This window comes from Podarcis filfolensis (genome assembly GCF_964270895.1).
Source record: "Podarcis filfolensis genome assembly, chromosome: 8".
Classification (NCBI taxonomy): domain Eukaryota; kingdom Metazoa; phylum Chordata; class Lepidosauria; order Squamata; family Lacertidae; genus Podarcis; species Podarcis filfolensis.
This window is the reverse complement of record NC_139611.1, coordinates 4,114,290-4,131,590: the sequence shown is the minus strand read 5'-3', so window position 1 is coordinate 4,131,590 and position 17,301 is coordinate 4,114,290. Positions and strand designations below refer to the sequence as shown.

Below are 17,301 nucleotides of genomic sequence, written 5' to 3'. Positions count from 1 at the left end.
GAGAAAGAACAAAGGACAATAGTCCCACTTCATGGAACACAGTGATACCAAAACATCCTGTCTCTGTCACTTCCCACACTGTGGAATGAAAACATACACCGTCATGTGATAGACAACAATCCCATGACTGCAGACATGGGGAATGTATCTCCAACAGGTTTTCCCCCTGCCCATTTAGTCCCCCTGACAACCCTGTGAGGTAGGTTAGGCTGAGAGGCAGTCACTGGCCTCGAAGGTCATCCAGTGATTTATAGGACGGCCGAGCGGGAATTCAAACCCTGGTCCAGCACTCTTAACACCACACTGACAACTTCTACTTCTAGACTCCACAAAGATTCCTGGGATAGTGAGACTCTTATTCTCATGGCCATAGGTTCAAGCCTCACATTGGGCAAAAGAATCCTGCATTACAGGGGGTTGGACAAGATGACCCTTTGGGTCCCTTCCAACTCTACAGTTCTTTGAATCTATGAATTTTATTATCTTTCTTAGTCGGTTTTGCAAACTGCTGTTCTGAATAATGCTTTTTATAGGGAAGGAGGGAGTGGAGATGAGTTTATGGAACCAAGGGGGCAGTGGCCCCCAAATATTTGAGAGCCACTGGTATAGACAACACTGAGCCAGATGGAGAAATGGTCTGACTTTGGATAAGGCAAAGTTCTATGTTCCTGGCCTTGTATACTGATCCTATTCCTTTCCTTTTCCAAATGAGTGGGCCTTTGAACTCCATGCCCACCAGGGCTCCATCATCAATGGAGGTTTCACAGCAGACAGTTTTCTCTCTCTCAGTGGGTTCAGTACTGGTGAACACCCAAGTTGCAAGGCAAGGAAAGAAAAGCATACCCGGAGCTTGTGCTCCTTCCTGTTCACTATGACGGCTGTAATTTGCTGGTCCATGAAGATCAGGATGGTGACCAAGAGAGCGGGGAGCGCACTGGCCAAGTAGATCCACCAGGGATTCTTGCCAAATGGGAACACAAACCATCCACGGTCTAAGCGAGTGGGCTGTAAATGCAGTTCAAGGGTAGAAGGTTACCTATTACATTATGAGTATGGCACACAAGACTGGCGCCAGGAGCCCTACACTTCTTGTATGCTGCCTCACAGCACAGGTCTGCCTTGTGTGGGAGGGTGATTTCTCTCTCACTTCGGATTTCAGCATCAAAAGTGCTCAAATGGAAAGCAGAAATGTAGCTGGACAGGGGAAGCCCAAGAGCACATGATATGGTGGTGGGATGGAGGGGCTGTTAGATGGCCCATGCAGGCCTATACAGTATCTTAAGACATATTGAAACAAACAATAAGAAAGGTTGAAATGAATTGATTACTTCAGTGCAAATTTATCAGGGGTAAGGTGGAGGCACCGGGGCTTTGGGCATGGGCAAGAAAATACTTCATTTGCACAAATTAAGTGAACCAAAAACACAGCTGTCCCTGGAAATTCTTCTTTTTCTGAATTCAGCAGTGCAGTTCTCCAACCAAATAACATGCACAGAAATATACATATTAGGGGAAAGTGTGGACAGAAAGGCAGGTAGCTGAGAAAACAGAATAAAGGTATGTATTATGCTAGGGGAATGTGTATACTGGGCAAGATTGCATTAAAATGGGTGTATGAAACGAAATAGGAATGCAGACAATTTTTAATGAGGACTTCTTCAAAAATGGAAATGGGTGTGGAAATGTGAAGAACTAAATTTAACGTTAGAAAAATGGAACCACAAAGAAACAAAATTGACTAATTCATCCAGTTCTAATTGGGGCAAGTTGGTGTTTTGATCCGATCTACCTCTATGATGGTCTCATTCATTGATTTTACCTTAAAATCTGTAGGCACTTGTAGTTTTGGAGTATTCAGTCCAAAAAGACAATCAAGACCAACAAACATTAGTATGGACATGAAGATAGAGAAATCACTAATAAGCTTTCGGAGCTAGAAAAGGAGCAAAGGGAGAGGAGACATACCAGAAAGAAAGCAGAAAGTGGCCATGTTAGAACATTCAATAAGAGAGAAAGAAAAGATTTCAGTTAAGAAATTGTTTTAAAACAAACAAAAAAATTCTAATTCTACTTTGAAGGGAGAGAGAACCATCATTTATGGACATTAGTTACAATACATTTTTCAGCATACTGGGGTCCAGATCATTCTGCCCTCCTCAATCCCTTTCAAGCACAACTTGCTTTGCAGGCTCCGAGTTCAGCTTTCTCTGAGACACTGAAAATCCTACATGAAACTCTCAGTCCTTGATCTTTCAAATCTGACACCCCTGCCCTCTTGCCTTCTGTTCTGCATGTGCACTATCATCATGGTTGTGGCGTCCACTGGTGTCCCTCTTGGCTTGGTGCCATGTGCTGCCCTAAATCTGCCTCTGGCTTGAGGTTACCCCATTCCTGAGATATACCAGTTCACTTTGACGGTTGGTTGTTGTTCAAGTAACTGGGCCAGCCAACCACAAAGCAGTAACGAAACCTTGAGGCTACACAGATAAGTTTTTGGAAGCAAGCAAGCAAAGGGGTGGAGCAGAGGGGCATTAGGAGATAAGAGCACATCAAAACCCACAAGGGAATCCGAACCTTAATTATACTGGGCACATGCAATTTGGGAGTATCCAGTCCCAGACAGGCATCTATTCCACAGAAGAACAGGATGGAGAAGACAATGGAAAAATCAGCAATCAGGGCCCTGACCTAAAAAAAGAGGAGACAGGGTTTGGAAGGAAAAGGCAAATAAAGTGGGGTGATGACACAGAGGGACCCTTGGTATCATTTTTGCTGCCACGCAGGTAAGCAGGAAGGGGAGCCATCTGCAGGTGTGCAGCTTCTGAGAGCTAGATGAGCAGACACACAGAGGTTTCAAGCTCAGGCTGGTTAAAGCAACTGGTTCACACCTCATTTTATTTAAGTTTCACACCGTTTGGCTCAGAAGAAATCATTGCCTTTTTTCTGTATAAATGTGCCTTCTCTTAGAGTTGGAAGTGCTTTTTCTTACTAAATTTGTGCAACTGTTTTAAACTGTTTGTAGCCCTGCTTAGGGTGAAGGGCAGGCAAATAGATAAAAATACAATTGTACCCACCTTGATCTAGTTGGGGGGAGTGTTGGATAGAACTGATTAACATGTAGCCTATAGATCTTTGGGGGACCTGAACTGCTTTCCTCCTAATGAGACTCTTAATCTCTGGATCATGGGTTTGAGCCCCATGTTGGGCAAACGGATTCCTGCACTGGACCCTCGGGATCCCTTCCAACTCTACACTTCTATGATCAATTGCCCCCCTCCCAGACGTCTGTGCCCCCTTGCAGAGCTCACTGCTGGATTCAGGCTTGGAGACATGTCACTTTCCAGATAGTACTTCCAGTGGATCAACTTGCATTTTGTGATTGAAAAGTTTTGCTTTTGGAGTATAGAGCTGTCTTCTCCAACTTGTTGCCCTCCAGATGCTTTGGATTACTATTCCCATCAGCTTCCAGCCATCTTATCAGTGCTAGCTGGGGCTGATGGAAGTTGTAGTCTAATACACTGGAGGGCACCAGGTTGGGGAAGGCTAGTTGAGAGGATCTGTGGTTTTACTTACCTTTGTAGGAAAGTAGCGACTGAACTTGAATTTTTTCAGAGTCAAAGTCATGGAATAAGTCCCAAAGAAGAGAATGAAAGACATGAGGGCCAGGTCAGGGACGAATTTGCAGGACTTCCCCACCAGACTTCCTCCATATTTCAGACATTCCTTTTTGCTCAGCTGGGTCCAGTCCAGAGCTGTTACATTAATAGGATTGTACTTGAAAGATGGAAGAAAACAAAACACAGTATTTTTAGGATGCTAAACAATAATTTGTTTTCATTGTCAAGTAAAATGCTGTTGGTCTTAAAAGGCACAAATCTCTTGAATTCAGAAGATTAACAATGTTCCTAATCACTGTCCTGTCTGAAAAGCATCAGGGGGAAGTGTAGAGTATATACTAGAAAATGAAATAGTAGTAGTAGCAGCAGAATTGACTGGTAATACAGTTTTTCAAGGTTGCACAAAATTCTTTTGAAACTTTTGTTTTGCTTTGTACAGTGTTTTAATTCTTATTTATTTTATTTTACATTTTTTACTGGATTATTTTAACTTCATAATAAAGTCTTGAAAATTGAAGAAAAGTTATTTTGAAGATTATCACAATTAACATTCACACCCTCTTCAACAAGTTTGACCTATCTAAAAATATTTTGGATTGCTCTGATTTATATGAGCAATCATACTCCACTCCTTTGCCATTTTCAGTCAATGAAACAACACAACCAAATCCCATGGAAAAAAGCAGCTGCAGGGTTCGAAGGAAGATAAAGAGTGAAGAATCCACTCAAGCAATGCAAAATACCCACTGGGTGGCAGCAGTCATCGTTGTTCAACTAGGTACCTGGAAATGTTGGTTGATTCACAGCACAGTTCTATGATTTAAACAACTTCTCAGGTGTGCTCAAGGGAGTTTGCTCCTGTGCTTGCCTCTGGCTACCTGCTGTGTTTGTACTTGATGGGAAATTTTAATTATGCCATCCTAGCTGGTTCTGATGAGCATTGTAGTCTAAAACATCTGGGGGGCGGGGACTTAATCAAATCTTTTTTCCTCAGCCTAATCTACATGCAAAGGGGCGCGGGTGGCGCTGTGGGTTAAACCACAGAGCGTAGGACTTGCCGATCAGAAGGTCGGCGGTTCGAATCCCTGCGACAGGGTGAGCTCCCGTTGCTCAGTCCCTGCTCCTGCCAACCTAGCAGTTCGAAAGCATGTCAAAGTGCAAGTAGATAAATAGGTACCGCTCCGGTGAGAAGGTAAATGGCGTTTCCGTGCGCTGCTCTGGCTCTCCAGAAGCGGCTTAGTCATGGTGGCCACATGACCGGGAAGCTGTATGCTGGCTCCCTCAGCCAATAAAGCAAGATGAGCGCCACAACCCTGGAGTTGGCCACGACTGGACCTAATGGTCAGGGGTCCCTTTACCTTCACCTTAATCTACATGCTTTGTAGATTCATCTTGATATAAAAAAGGTAAAGGACCCCTGACAGTTATGTCCAGTTGCAGATGACTCTGGGGTTGCGGCGCTTATCTCGCTTTATAGGCCGAGGGAGCCGGAGTTTGTCTGCAGACAGTTTTTCCGGGTCTTGTGGCCAGCATGACTAAGCCGCTTCTGGCACAATGGAACACCAAAACCAGAGCAGCGCACAGAAACACCATTTACCTTGCCCTTCCCTATTTATCTACTTGCACTCGCAAGTAGCCACTCGCATCCCTCACCCTGATATAGGGAGCATTTAATCTGATATAGAATATGCATGTTTGTTTTGCTGTGTCAGGGCTGTTCCCAATGTCTTGCTTGTCCTTTGAAAACACTGGTCAGAAAGTGAAAAAGAAATGGCTGAATTCTCCCTTCTTTTATTCGTTTACTTCTTAATAGATTTCTTTACTAACCCTTCACCAAAAATGGCTGCAGGGGCCATAAATAAGATTTTTAAAAAAGATAATAAGCAAAACATTAACATGGTTCTCATAAACTACATTAAAATGTAATTAGCATCAACATTCAAATGACGAACCATCAGCCTCTGAAAGCCTGACCAAAAAAGGTATGTCTTCACTTGGCATTCAGAAGAATTATAGAATCATAGAATCGTAAAGTTGGAAGGGACCTCAAGGGTCATCTAGTCCAACCCCCTGCAATGCAAGAATCTCAGCTAAAGCATCCATGGCAGAATATAAGCGTGGGATAAAGATGCACCCCAGCAGGGAGGCCATTCAATGAGCACAGAGCCACCACGGAAAAGGCTCTTCTGCCACCCTCCGCACTAGAGCACCTCCTTTGACACAGAGACCACCGGGGAGCCTGCTCCTCTGATCTTAGTGCCTGAGCAGGTCAATGCAAGACTTGAATGTCAACAGAAACACACTGAACTTGGCCTGGTTATTGTTGAGATGTCAGAAAATAAAGTTTTATAAATGCAACCAAAGAGTTCTATCTTCATGGAAGTAGCCCTGATTCCACTGGCTTTATCTAATTTTGCCTACTCTATGGAGTTAGGTAAAACATGTAAACAAATATGCAAGCAGCAGTTGGGAGGGGAAGCAAAGTAGAAAATAAATCCCAGCTACTTACCACAGAAATGTTAGTGTTGTTTGGGGCCAGTGGAACTGAAGCATTGAACAATGTTGTATTCACTGCAGAAAAGGAGTTAGTTAAGATTTTAAAAATATATATATTAAAGAAAAAGTCTCACTCCAGATAGGAAATCTTGCTTAACAAGCCATTGTTCTCTCCACTGGCTTGAACTGTTTCGAATAATCACTATTTTATAGGCAAAGCAGAAGCACAATCTGTATTCAGTTACAAATTCCAGGGTGGGATCCAGAATCTCCAGTCAGTTGCATGATGAGGCATGAAGCTTGAAACATTGACAAAACTCTGACCAAATTTTGGGATGCAATTACAGATTCTTGTTGGTGGGTTAACAAGGAAATGCCTTTCTGCCTGAATGAGGTTTGGCAAGTCGGAGGACAAACGCCCTGGTTCTAACTCCAGCAGAAACTTCTCCCTGATTAACATAATGTGTGGCCTTCCAATTTGGCTTCAGGGGTGACTTCAAAAAGCCAAGTTAGATGCCTCCCAGATACCCAAGGTGTCTTTTGGCGCATATTGAAACAGTTGACCTTATATAATAGCTACTGCTCAAGAGACTGCATGGCTGAGAGGTACTGGTCCAATTCAGATCATCCCGGAGGATTGGATCTACAACTGCACGGAAAACTCTCCATCTTGGAAGAGGCAGTGACTGATCCTTATTTGATCCCATATTTGTTTCCAGACATCCTGGCTGCCAAGCAAGGCTGTCTACAAAAATGCAACTATCCTAAAAATAAAGAGCTATTTACAACAGAGAGCCAGTGTAATGTGATGGTGATATTGCTGAGCCTTCATCTACCTGGTGCCATGCTAGCTGGAGCTGGTGGGAATTATAGCCTAAAACATCTGGAGGGAACCAGACTGTTTAGTTCAAATCCCAACTCAACCAAGATGCGCACTGGATAATCTTGGGCCAGTCTTGATTTCCCAGTAAGCTACTAAGTCGAGGTGTGGGGTGCCATGCATGTTGGCAAACTATTTGAAGCCTAGCCCATTAGAACACACACAATCACATTTTGAGAAGGTTGCAGTTCAAAACAGACAAGATACTTACCTGTTATGAGATGGGAGAAAGTGGCAGGAAGAACTGACCAGATGGCTTGCTCATAATCAAGACTTATAACTTATTTTTTTTTAAATTAAAAAACCCCCACATAAATATGACTTTTGTACTTTGCTAGGTTGCGTTCTTTGGTACAAACCTTTTATATTCTGCAATTATTGTCCCAAGACAAGAGATGGAGTAGAAATTTGTTTTCGTTTACATTCTGACGCAAACTCACCTAACTCACACTTCCCAAACTAGCTTGCGAACTGAAACAGTTCACAATGCAAATTTTGGAATGCAGCTTGCAAAAAAAAGGGCATAAAAAGCTTATGTTAACAGAAGGTGCATGTACACATTAGTGAAAGGAACCTTATAAAAAGAAAAATTGGGCAAAATTGTGTACAAAAATGTCTATGTTTAGGAGAAAAGTGCATGAAAATGCATATAATTTTCCTCTGTAGTTTTTTATTGTAAAATGATGAAGAAATAGGAACTGAACTTAAGACTGGAAGCAGGAGAAACTGAATTTAACAGATCCCTCAATCCCTACTGAAGGCCATCACTGTGGTAAATACAAATAGAAAACATCCCCCCCGCCTCCAATATTTGTGGTCAGTGGGTAGCATCTTCTTCAGGAAGCGTTCTTCATCTGCCATCCTGGATTCTCACTGCAAGAAAGGGGATTCTCTGGATCCTTTCCCACCCACCTTTTCCAGAAGAAAACAGAGAAAAAGCAGGCCACCTTTTAGGGAAAATACGAAGAGAAATTCCAAATAAGCAGCACTGAAACCAAAACAATCCTTATAATACTACTCCAGAATTTCATACCAGGGGATCTCAAAAGATGTGCTTTTGCAAATAGTTGCGAAGTCCAGAACAAGTCAGCATTATCCGTACAGATTTACAGATGTGGTCTATCTGCTTCAGCTTGGTCAGGTAAATACCTGAGGTCAGTCACGGGTGGCTTGAAGGAGCTGCGTGGCCAATAAAGGCAGCAGGTTGACTCACCGACGTCTCCTTCATTGGACTCTCTCACTGAGCTCATAGAGATCAGGCCTCAAGCAGCCAGGATCTCTTCTTGGAAAGCCTCCTTGCTTTGGGGACCGCAAATATTTAATTCATCTCTGCTCAGGATTCCAGAATGATAATAGTGGGGGAAAGGAAAACATGTGGCTGAAAACAACTCTTATCAGCCTGAACAAGCCCCAACATGAGCAATTTTGTGCAGAAATGTGTGTTTGGTTTTGATCACTGGGTCACTAAGCCAAGCTGTGGTAGTGCATTATCTCAGCGATAATGAATCTTTCCAGTGGAGGACAACATTAAAGGAGTTAATGAAGGAGAAGTGATTGCTGGGTTAGAATCAGAGTTTTTGGCACTACTGTATTGGGTCATAACACTTCACTGCTGAAGAAAAGCAAAATAAGACCAAGCAGAGAACAGAGAAAATCACTGTTATTCATTCCAGATTCCTTTATGGGGTTACAACAAAGTTTCTCTCCACAACTGTCAGTTTTTTCCAGGACCAGACATATTTTGTGATTTCCAGTAGCTTAAAAAGTGATTGTTTCATTACCCAACTTAAAATAATTCTGTAGCATTGGCTGTATTATTATTATTCTTATTTAAATGGTTTGGATGAGAAGGCTCATGAAATGCTTTATGTAAGCTGTGTATATTCAGAAGTAGTGATGAAAGTAATAATTAAAAACAAAAAAGGAACGAGTATCAAATATTAAATAATTTTAATATTTATAAAATGATACTCACTTGAGATTGAAAGCAGCCAAATAGATGTGTGCAGCAGAGACAAATATGGTACAAATCAGTTACAGTAATAAAAAATCATAACTAATGAAAAGAGAAAACAAAACCAAAAAAAAGCACCAGAGGGCGATTATAGCAAGCACTCTCGGTATAAAGAGGAGAGAGATGTTTAATTCTGATACCATTTATGTAAAAACATAAAATAACAAAATTAAGCTGATCTGTGGGAGGACCATCAACAACATGCAAAATGCTAAAAAGAGAATGTACCAAATTATCCTACGGTGCAGACAAGAGAATATCAGGGACCAAAAAGCTGGTCTCAACATGGTTCAGCATCCATTTCTGGTTTGCCCACAAGCTAACACAGAACTGAATCCCATCCATGGTTTCTGAATGACCGGAAATGGATCTGGGCTTCCCACAGCTGCCCTGTTGTTGTTGTTGCTGTTGTTGTTATGTTTGCAGATAACATTACTACCCAGTTATCTGCAAACGTCATCCTGTGTTCAATTCTGGGCACTACAATTTAAGAAGGACGTTGACAAGCTAGAACATGTGCAGAGGAGGGCAACAAAGATGATCAAGGGTCTGGAAACTAAGCCTTACGAGGACCTTTTGAAGGAGCTGGGTGTGTTTAGCTTAGAAAAGAGGAGACTGAGAGGAGATATGATAGCCATCTTCAAATATCTTAAGGGCTGTCACACGGAGGAGGAAGCATGCTTGTTTTCTCCTGCTATGGAGGGGAGGAATCGAACCAGTGGCTTCAAGTTACAAGAAAGGAGATTCCAACTAAACATTCGGAAAAACTTTCTGACAGTAAGAGTTGTTTGACAGTGGATTGGTCTCCCTTGGGAGGTTGTGGACTCTCCTTCCTTGGAGGTTTTTAAGTAGGGGTTGGACAGCCATCTGTCATGGATGCTTTGGTGTGATTCCTACTTTGCAGGGGGTTGGAGTAATTGGCCCTTCCATCTGCATGATTCTATTTGGTACCTGGTAATGCAGTCTGCATCAGGTTGCTTTGGCTCAGAAAAAAGCTTAGCTCTGCTCTGGTGCACACACGAACCTCTCGTGGATGTGGACTGACCAACTCACCTCAATGGAAAAAGCAACAGTGCGCACACAGAGGAGCACCCATTAAGACCTGCTTCCCCCAATGGAAGTGTTTGGGGAAGTCCCTGGGCTCAGGTCAGAGCGGTCTCTGCACACATCAGAGGCCCTCTCCTACGGAAACACTGAACTTACTGGAGACCTTGGCAGTAGAATGGGAATTTTACCTTCACCTTTGCGCCTTCAGTCTGGCATGGAAAGGAGACTGGCCACTGTAGCTTTGGGTTTGTTTGTGGGAGAAGCAGGTCCAAATCTTAGTCATGAAGCTGACTAGGGAACCTCAGACAAGCTCTCAGTTGGTTGCAGTAAGGGGAAACTGCAATAAGAATGAATAATAAAGTGCTTTGTGCACTGTTAATGCAACCTTCTCCAACCCAGTGCCCTCCAGATGCTTTGAACTTAGTTGGAGCTAAGGGGCACAGGAGTCAACTCCTAGGAGCTGAGGTCCCTTTGCCGCCATAAAATATTTGAGCCCCCCCCCCAGTTGATGGACATTGCCATTCAAATGGTATGTGTACACCACTTTATGTGATTGATTATGCAGGATTATGCTTCCCTGCCCCCCTCTATATTTTATTCATGCTGACATTCCTGCTAAGGAGAGTTGTAATCCGTATCATCTGGAGGCCACCAGGGTAAGGAAGGCTGGCTTAGTGATACACAGAGGAAGTAGTTGAGGTTGCTTCCGTGTATGGGGCTTAGAATCAGTAATACCTCTAGTGGCCAGAATGAACCTTGAGCATAAGGCTCTCTCCTTAGATGCTCAGGAGATGTTGACTGCCAGGAGCAGCTTTGATCAGCTGCCGTTGATTCACCAGCCACAGGTCCTGCTCAGAGTAATGGATCTAAGCTCCTGTGCTGGTGACGTCCAGACTGTATTGTTCTCTGTGTGGGGCTACCCTGAAAGGGTGACAGTTGGGAAACTTCGACTGCTGCAAAAAACAGTCGCTAGAGTACAAAGACAGTCAAGCTCACAGTACACCTACCCTACAGCAGTTAACACTGGTTGACCATTTGTTCCTGGGTTCAATTTAAGGTGCAACCATTGACCTGTAAAGCCCTAAGCACCCTGCGACCCAGTTACCTGGAGGCCCCCCTTCACCCTTAAGAATCCAAGTGAGTCGCTTTAAGATGATAATCTCAGCAGAGCAGAATTATGCTAAGTGCTAAGGAATAGGGTTCCTTCGAGAACATGCCCAAGGATTTTTGATGAGTACCAGAACCAAGCTCACAAGTCCTTCCGTACAAAAATCCAAGCAGTATTTTTCAGCAATCTAAAGTGGGAAAGCTTTTAAATAATTGCTATAGACAACTGACAGTCAGAAATCCCTTTCTCATCTATGGCAGATCACCAAGATCTGCCAATAGCTCCCAGTCTTCCTGATTTAGAGAGCAATCATAGGTACGGTTACTCAGTCAGAATCAAGTCACACTGAATTCAACAGGCCTTCCTCCCTCCCTCCCAAATAAGTGTGTATAGGATTGCAGTTTTACTGAACCCTGGGGTAGTATCGATAGATTTCACAGCCACCCAAGAGCCACCACAAACAGTTCCAACAACAAAGCAAAGTTCGTATCTAAAGTTCAAAAAACTAACACAGATGGTGGGGGTAGCTGTGTTGCCCATGACCTGTGATGCCTCAGTTAAGTGTCCATAATATTTGAACACATTCTATAGAGAATTTAGAACAGCAATGAACACTATCAGGCTAGGGAATGCAGAGGCCATGTGTCCTTCAGTGGGGGTGAAGGAAAGGAGATAAACCAGCAGCAGAAGAGTGACCCCAACAGAATAGGAGGAACTAACTGCAGATTCATTGCATGAAAATAATGTAGAGAGGAGAGTGTGACCTGACCTGCAGCTCAGGATGGAGACAAGTAACTGAGAAGTCTAAGTTGGAGCTAGAGCACATATGAGGATGCAGTAACTTCAATAGTTTTTTTTTAACTGCAGAATTTCCATGTATTTTGTTCCAAATACCACTTCTTCTGAGAGTTAACGTTTTCTGCTGATTTATTATTATGCAGAGAACTCTGTTGCCCTTCAATATAATGAAGGTAAGTTTTGCACTTTTTGAGCAAATATATACTTGAGAAATGGCAAGTTTTGGTGCGGCTCAAATGGGCAGGTGCTCCCCAGGAGTGGGGATGAGGGAGAAACTCAATTCAGCTGAATCTATCAAATTTGCACTTTCCAAAACAATATGAGAACTGAAACATACCTGTCCGTCAAAATTCACACTTACATGAATTTTGCAAGACAGTTTTCCAACCAGACAGTGTTTACAAAAATGCACATAACAGGGGGATATGTGTATAAAAATTAATATATTAGTGAGAATTACAAAAGTGCATTTTATCAGGAGAAGCTGTTTGTAAAAAATGTGTTTGTTAGTCAAAAGCACAGACAAAAGTGTGTTTATTAGGAGAAAAGTCACACTAAAATGCTGAAGAATTTCCATGCTGTTTTTTAAATCTGCATCCTGGGAATTCATGCTGATGGTCTGTTAACAAATTGACTGACTAAATAAATAAATAAATAAATAAATAAATAAATAAATAAATAGCCTTCTACAATACAGCCACTGTCAGAGAAGAGTACATCATGGCTCTGGAAAAAAAGAATTTGGTTTCTTTTTCCCTGATGAGATATTAAATTGTCTTATAAGTCCGCTCACCCCTCTTGGTGTGGTGGCATTGCAGGACAGTGGAGGCTTCACTGGGGCCCCAATGAGGGAACTGGAACTGCAGTGCCCTTCCTGATAGGTGGTGGGGGCATAAGCCCCTGCCACCTATCAAGGACAGGGTCCTAGCCCCAGACGGCAGTCCCTGCAGGGGTCACCCTATTGGATGTAAGTCTTGGGAACCCCCGCCTGGATTGACCACGCATCACTTCCAGCGGGTGGGCCAGAAGTATTTAGATTGCCCCGTGCCCAAGCCAAACCTCTTTCATCTGTATTCAATAAAGTTGTGGCCTGTTTTGACCTAAAGCCAGTCTTCTTGGTCTTATTGGTCTTATTTGCATGGGTTGGGGTATGGGGAGCCTGTCGCCTGGTCTTGCAACTAAGATGCTCTCCCCTTGCAGTTGTAGTATCAAACACTTTATAGACGTTCAGGAAAACTTTTCAAATGTCAATATTATAAGTGGTGATATATCTAGATCATGGGTGCCACATCGAATTTTTAAATTTTAGTAGAACCCCAAGACCAACCAATGAGAGACTGGTGTTGTTCTTTTAAGAGGAATGGTTTGGGATGGACACGGGGGGTGGTGGTGGTGGAACCTAAGGGGATTTCTTCTTCTGTAACTCTCATTGAGTATTACAAAATGAAAGTAACTGGGTTTTCATCTTTTATTCATCATTTGTAGAAGTGGAGTTCTTTGGTTGTTAGTTAAGTTTGTCAGTTTAAAATAAAAGTAATCAGTGTTAAAGAAGCGCATGAATTCATCTACCACATAAATCAGAGATGGGTTACAATAACATGAACTCAGTTTTTGTTTTGTTTCAATCTGCTTATATAAAAAATAAGAGCACTTCTCCTTGGGAGTATCTCAGAGAGAGCTTGCTAACTGAATGTGCAAATAAATCCAGACTCAACTCTGTGTGAAGGTATCTCAAATTCAGCACCAAAGAAACAACAACTTATGCATCTCAGATGAATTAGGCAAATTTGCTGATATTTTCCTATTTTTTGTAATATCTTCTGCTGGGATGTATTTTTACCGAGGGGCAACTACTCTGCTCGATGTCACTGCTCTTTCCCTTTCTGGAACTTCACACATTTTCAAGCTCAACTTCACAGCCATAAGGACTCCAAGCTTACATTACAAAAACCCAGAAAGCTGGAAAAACCTCGGGAATTTGAATTCTGTATACAACACCATATACCATGCATGTGCCTTGACCTTTCAGTATGCATGCAAGCCTCTTTGTGATCCATCAGCTTCAAAATCTCACATGGAAGGAACATTGATAATGTTGAAGTAAGATTCAGTTGCCAGTCCAGTCAGCTTCTGTTTATGGCCTCTGCCTCAGGCAGCAAAATGACTTGGGCTGGCCTTGACTCTGACTGACAGACCCCGGGGTCATTGGCTCTTAAATAGCATTTTGTTAAAATGCTGGTAAAATTATTTAGTACACCAACTACCAATTTAACTTGAACACATGGAGACTTCTTGCATGCCAGTTTTCACCCGCTTGCCTCAACATACGATGCCTCCCACATGGTGCACCCCGATGCCACCTCTATGCACGATGCTCCTGGTCACTGGCCTGAGCACATTACAACATCATGCAGAACAAGCCCCAATGAAGAGGGGCAGCCAGAGATGCCTCTGCTATCTCAAACCAGTTTTTCTTTGCAAGGATACGTCAGAAACCTTTTGCAGGACTCATTTCCTTCAGGCACAGGGTATCAACACAGAACTGTGGTTCAAACAATGGATGGCAGCAAGGAACGCACACCAGGATTGCATCAGGAGGATGCAAGACTTGTACTCACCTGGGTCTGGAGCAATGCACTCGCACTTATACATTGTCACGTAGTCTGGCTTGAAGCCTGCATTGATGGGGTAGTACTTGAAGGCTCCAATCATCTTCTTGATGGCGTCGTAGATGAAGATGAAGCTAATGAGAGTGGAGAACCCTTCCTCAGTGAACCGTGTGATGTATTTTATAATGAAGCTGGCATCTGTAGCCACCAGGATAAGGCACTGGAGAGCAGAGTGCAAGCCGATCCAGAGGCGAAACTCCATGTAGTCAATGCCATTGCCTCTGAAATTGGAAATGAAATGAAGTCATGGGTTGTTTTAAGTAACACTAATAAGACATTTGGTTCACATAAGGAAATGCAAGAAGAACACGTGAATGATGTTGCCATAATTCATCTAGTATTTTATTTAATTAGGGTCCTGCGAGGCTGCTCGTCCACTAGCCCAGGAGGCTCCCACTGGTGCAATGGAGCCTCCCTTCCTTTCTGCAGCCCCCTCAACTGCTGATGCAAAGAAACATATAGAAAGGAGAATTCCTGCGTGCCAAGATCCAAGTCTGGGGCAGTACTCTTTGGTGAGACAACCCCAGCAGAGACTTAATAAAATCACAAAATCTGCAGCAAAGCAAAATGTGGAAATATAGGCTGTTAGACCTTTAAAACATGTGCCCCTCCAAGTGAGTTCCAAAATGCCCCCTTAAAAAGTTTCCTTCAAAATGTTTTCTTAAAAGGTTTATTTCTTTCCCTCTCTGCCCAGTACACAGTTGGGAAATTAAAAATTGTTTACTTACAAACTCTCCAATGGTCAGGTTTATGTGCTTTTCCATACATCAGTCAGAAAAGATGCACAGGAAAACTTATTTACAAAGTGGTAAAGGTCCCTAAACTATCGATACAGGAAGTCAAGAGAGGCTTGTGAAAACTGTGCAACAGCTCAGACCTCTTCACATGCTGAGCTTCTTAGGTGGACTGGGGGAGAACAAAGGCTTACTCTATGGTATCAAACCATTTGTGCATTAATTAGACTGAAGCATGTTGGATATATGAGACTGGTTATCCCACAAACACCCTGAGGGAGTTGGATGAACATCTGGAGCAGATTTTGAGAGTGCCCAGGGAGTGAAACTCTGCATCTGTCATGTTGGATGCAACCCTTGTTTATTCATACATTTTGCAGAGCCCCTTTCACTGCAGACATTTCCAACACAAATCAAAACACAGCACTTAAAACAAAATGACAGTTAAAACATAAATTAGCAGCAGAACAGAATCGAACAATCCTAAACTCCGGAGTAGGGTTAGCCAAATGCAATAGAACGAAGAAAGCTTACTTCTGTAAATTGATCCTGTTAGGAATGATTTCACTTACTTGCTGAAATCGTAGAGAAGTTTTTCAAAGATCAGGATTGGTCCTGTGCTGCTCAGGATAATGAGGGGCTGCCCAGCAAAGAAGCAGAACACGGCCCCGGCCATTGCTGTGCCAAGAAAGCTCTCCATGACTCCCTGGTGGCAGGAAAACCGCTAAATGTCAATAGGTGCCATTTTAAGTGCTGTCAAAAATGACACTGTTTGGGTGCAAAACAACATCACAACAATCATTGCCACATGTTCAAGAGTGCCTGGGTTCCAGGTACCTGTGGATAACAGGGTGGGGCTCTGGGCAGCATGCAGAGTCATGTCTGTGCTGATGGTTCTTCACTCACCTGCAATGCTTTGTTCTACATGCCCACATTTGGAGATGGAAGATGAGCCCAGGTGCACTCAGATGCACACCCACCTAAATACGGACAGCTTCAGTCCCACAAATATGCATTTAAGCATTTGTTTATGTATTTTTGTACAGGATGGAATGGTCTCTAAGAACAAACACATTCATAACTAGCCTGGACCATGAATCGGCTTATCTGCCCATTCCTAGGGAGCACTGCCTGCTCCTGAAGCCTCCCTTTTGGCCCAGACTTGCCTGGTAGTTTTCTGTCGCATCCCCCAGCAGCCCGCCAAACGTAATGGCGTTTGTGATGCAGCCAAGGTAGATGAAGAGGATGGCAGAGATGGACTGGATGTGAAAGCCCTCATAGAAGTCACTGGGAAACCAGGGCAGCTTCCTCTTGATATCCAAAAATAGGCCACCACAGAACCTGGAAAGGGAACAGGAGAGGCTGGGCACACTCTGCACCAGAGGCAAGCACACAAGAGCCACTGAGGGAGAGCAGGGAATCCCCACTCAGCCATGAAGCTCACTGGGTGCGACCTTGGGCCAGTCACGCCCTCTCAGCCTAACCTACCTGACAGGGGGTTGTGGGGATTTGATAAGGAAGGGGAAAACAATATATACCACCTTGAGCTCCTTGGAGGAAAAGTGGGCTACAAATGCAAATACTACTACTACTACTAAAGGTAAAGGTAAAGGTACCCCTGCCCGTACGGGCCAGTCGTGTCCGACTCTAGGGTTGTGCGCCCATCTCGCTTAAGAGGCCGGGGGCCAGCGCTGTCCGAAGACACTTCCGGGTCACGTGGCCAGCGTGATGAAGCTGCTCTGGTGAGCCAGCACCAGCGCCGCACACGGAAACGCTGTTTACCTTCCCGCTATAAAGCGGTCCCTATTTATCTACTTGCACTTAGGGGTGCTTTCGAACTGCTAGGTGGGCAGGAGCTGGGACCGAAAGTGAGGAGGTCAGGGAAACAAGTAAATGAAAGACAAGACATGAAAAGATTGATTTATTTTTAATTGTTTT

The 17,301-nt window shown here is 43.4% G+C and overlaps 1 protein-coding gene across 3 annotated transcripts in view; it reads right to left on the bottom strand.

Annotated features, from left to right (window-relative positions):
* SLC4A5 (solute carrier family 4 member 5) overlaps positions 1-17,301 on the bottom strand; it is a 78,799-nt gene that overhangs the window by 14,319 nt on the left and 47,179 nt on the right. For all 3 annotated transcript variants that reach the window (XM_083629308.1, XM_083629310.1, XM_083629309.1), the window contains 7 exons: positions 16,526-16,704; positions 15,936-16,065; positions 14,579-14,850; positions 6,127-6,188; positions 3,574-3,774; positions 2,575-2,688; positions 844-1,005 (listed from right to left, as the gene is read on the bottom strand). In XM_083629308.1, the coding sequence (XP_083485434.1) occupies positions 844-1,005; positions 2,575-2,688; positions 3,574-3,774; positions 6,127-6,188; positions 14,579-14,850; positions 15,936-16,065; positions 16,526-16,704 (1,120 nt within the window). The remainder of the gene's footprint in view (positions 1-843; positions 1,006-2,574; positions 2,689-3,573; positions 3,775-6,126; positions 6,189-14,578; positions 14,851-15,935; positions 16,066-16,525; positions 16,705-17,301) is intronic.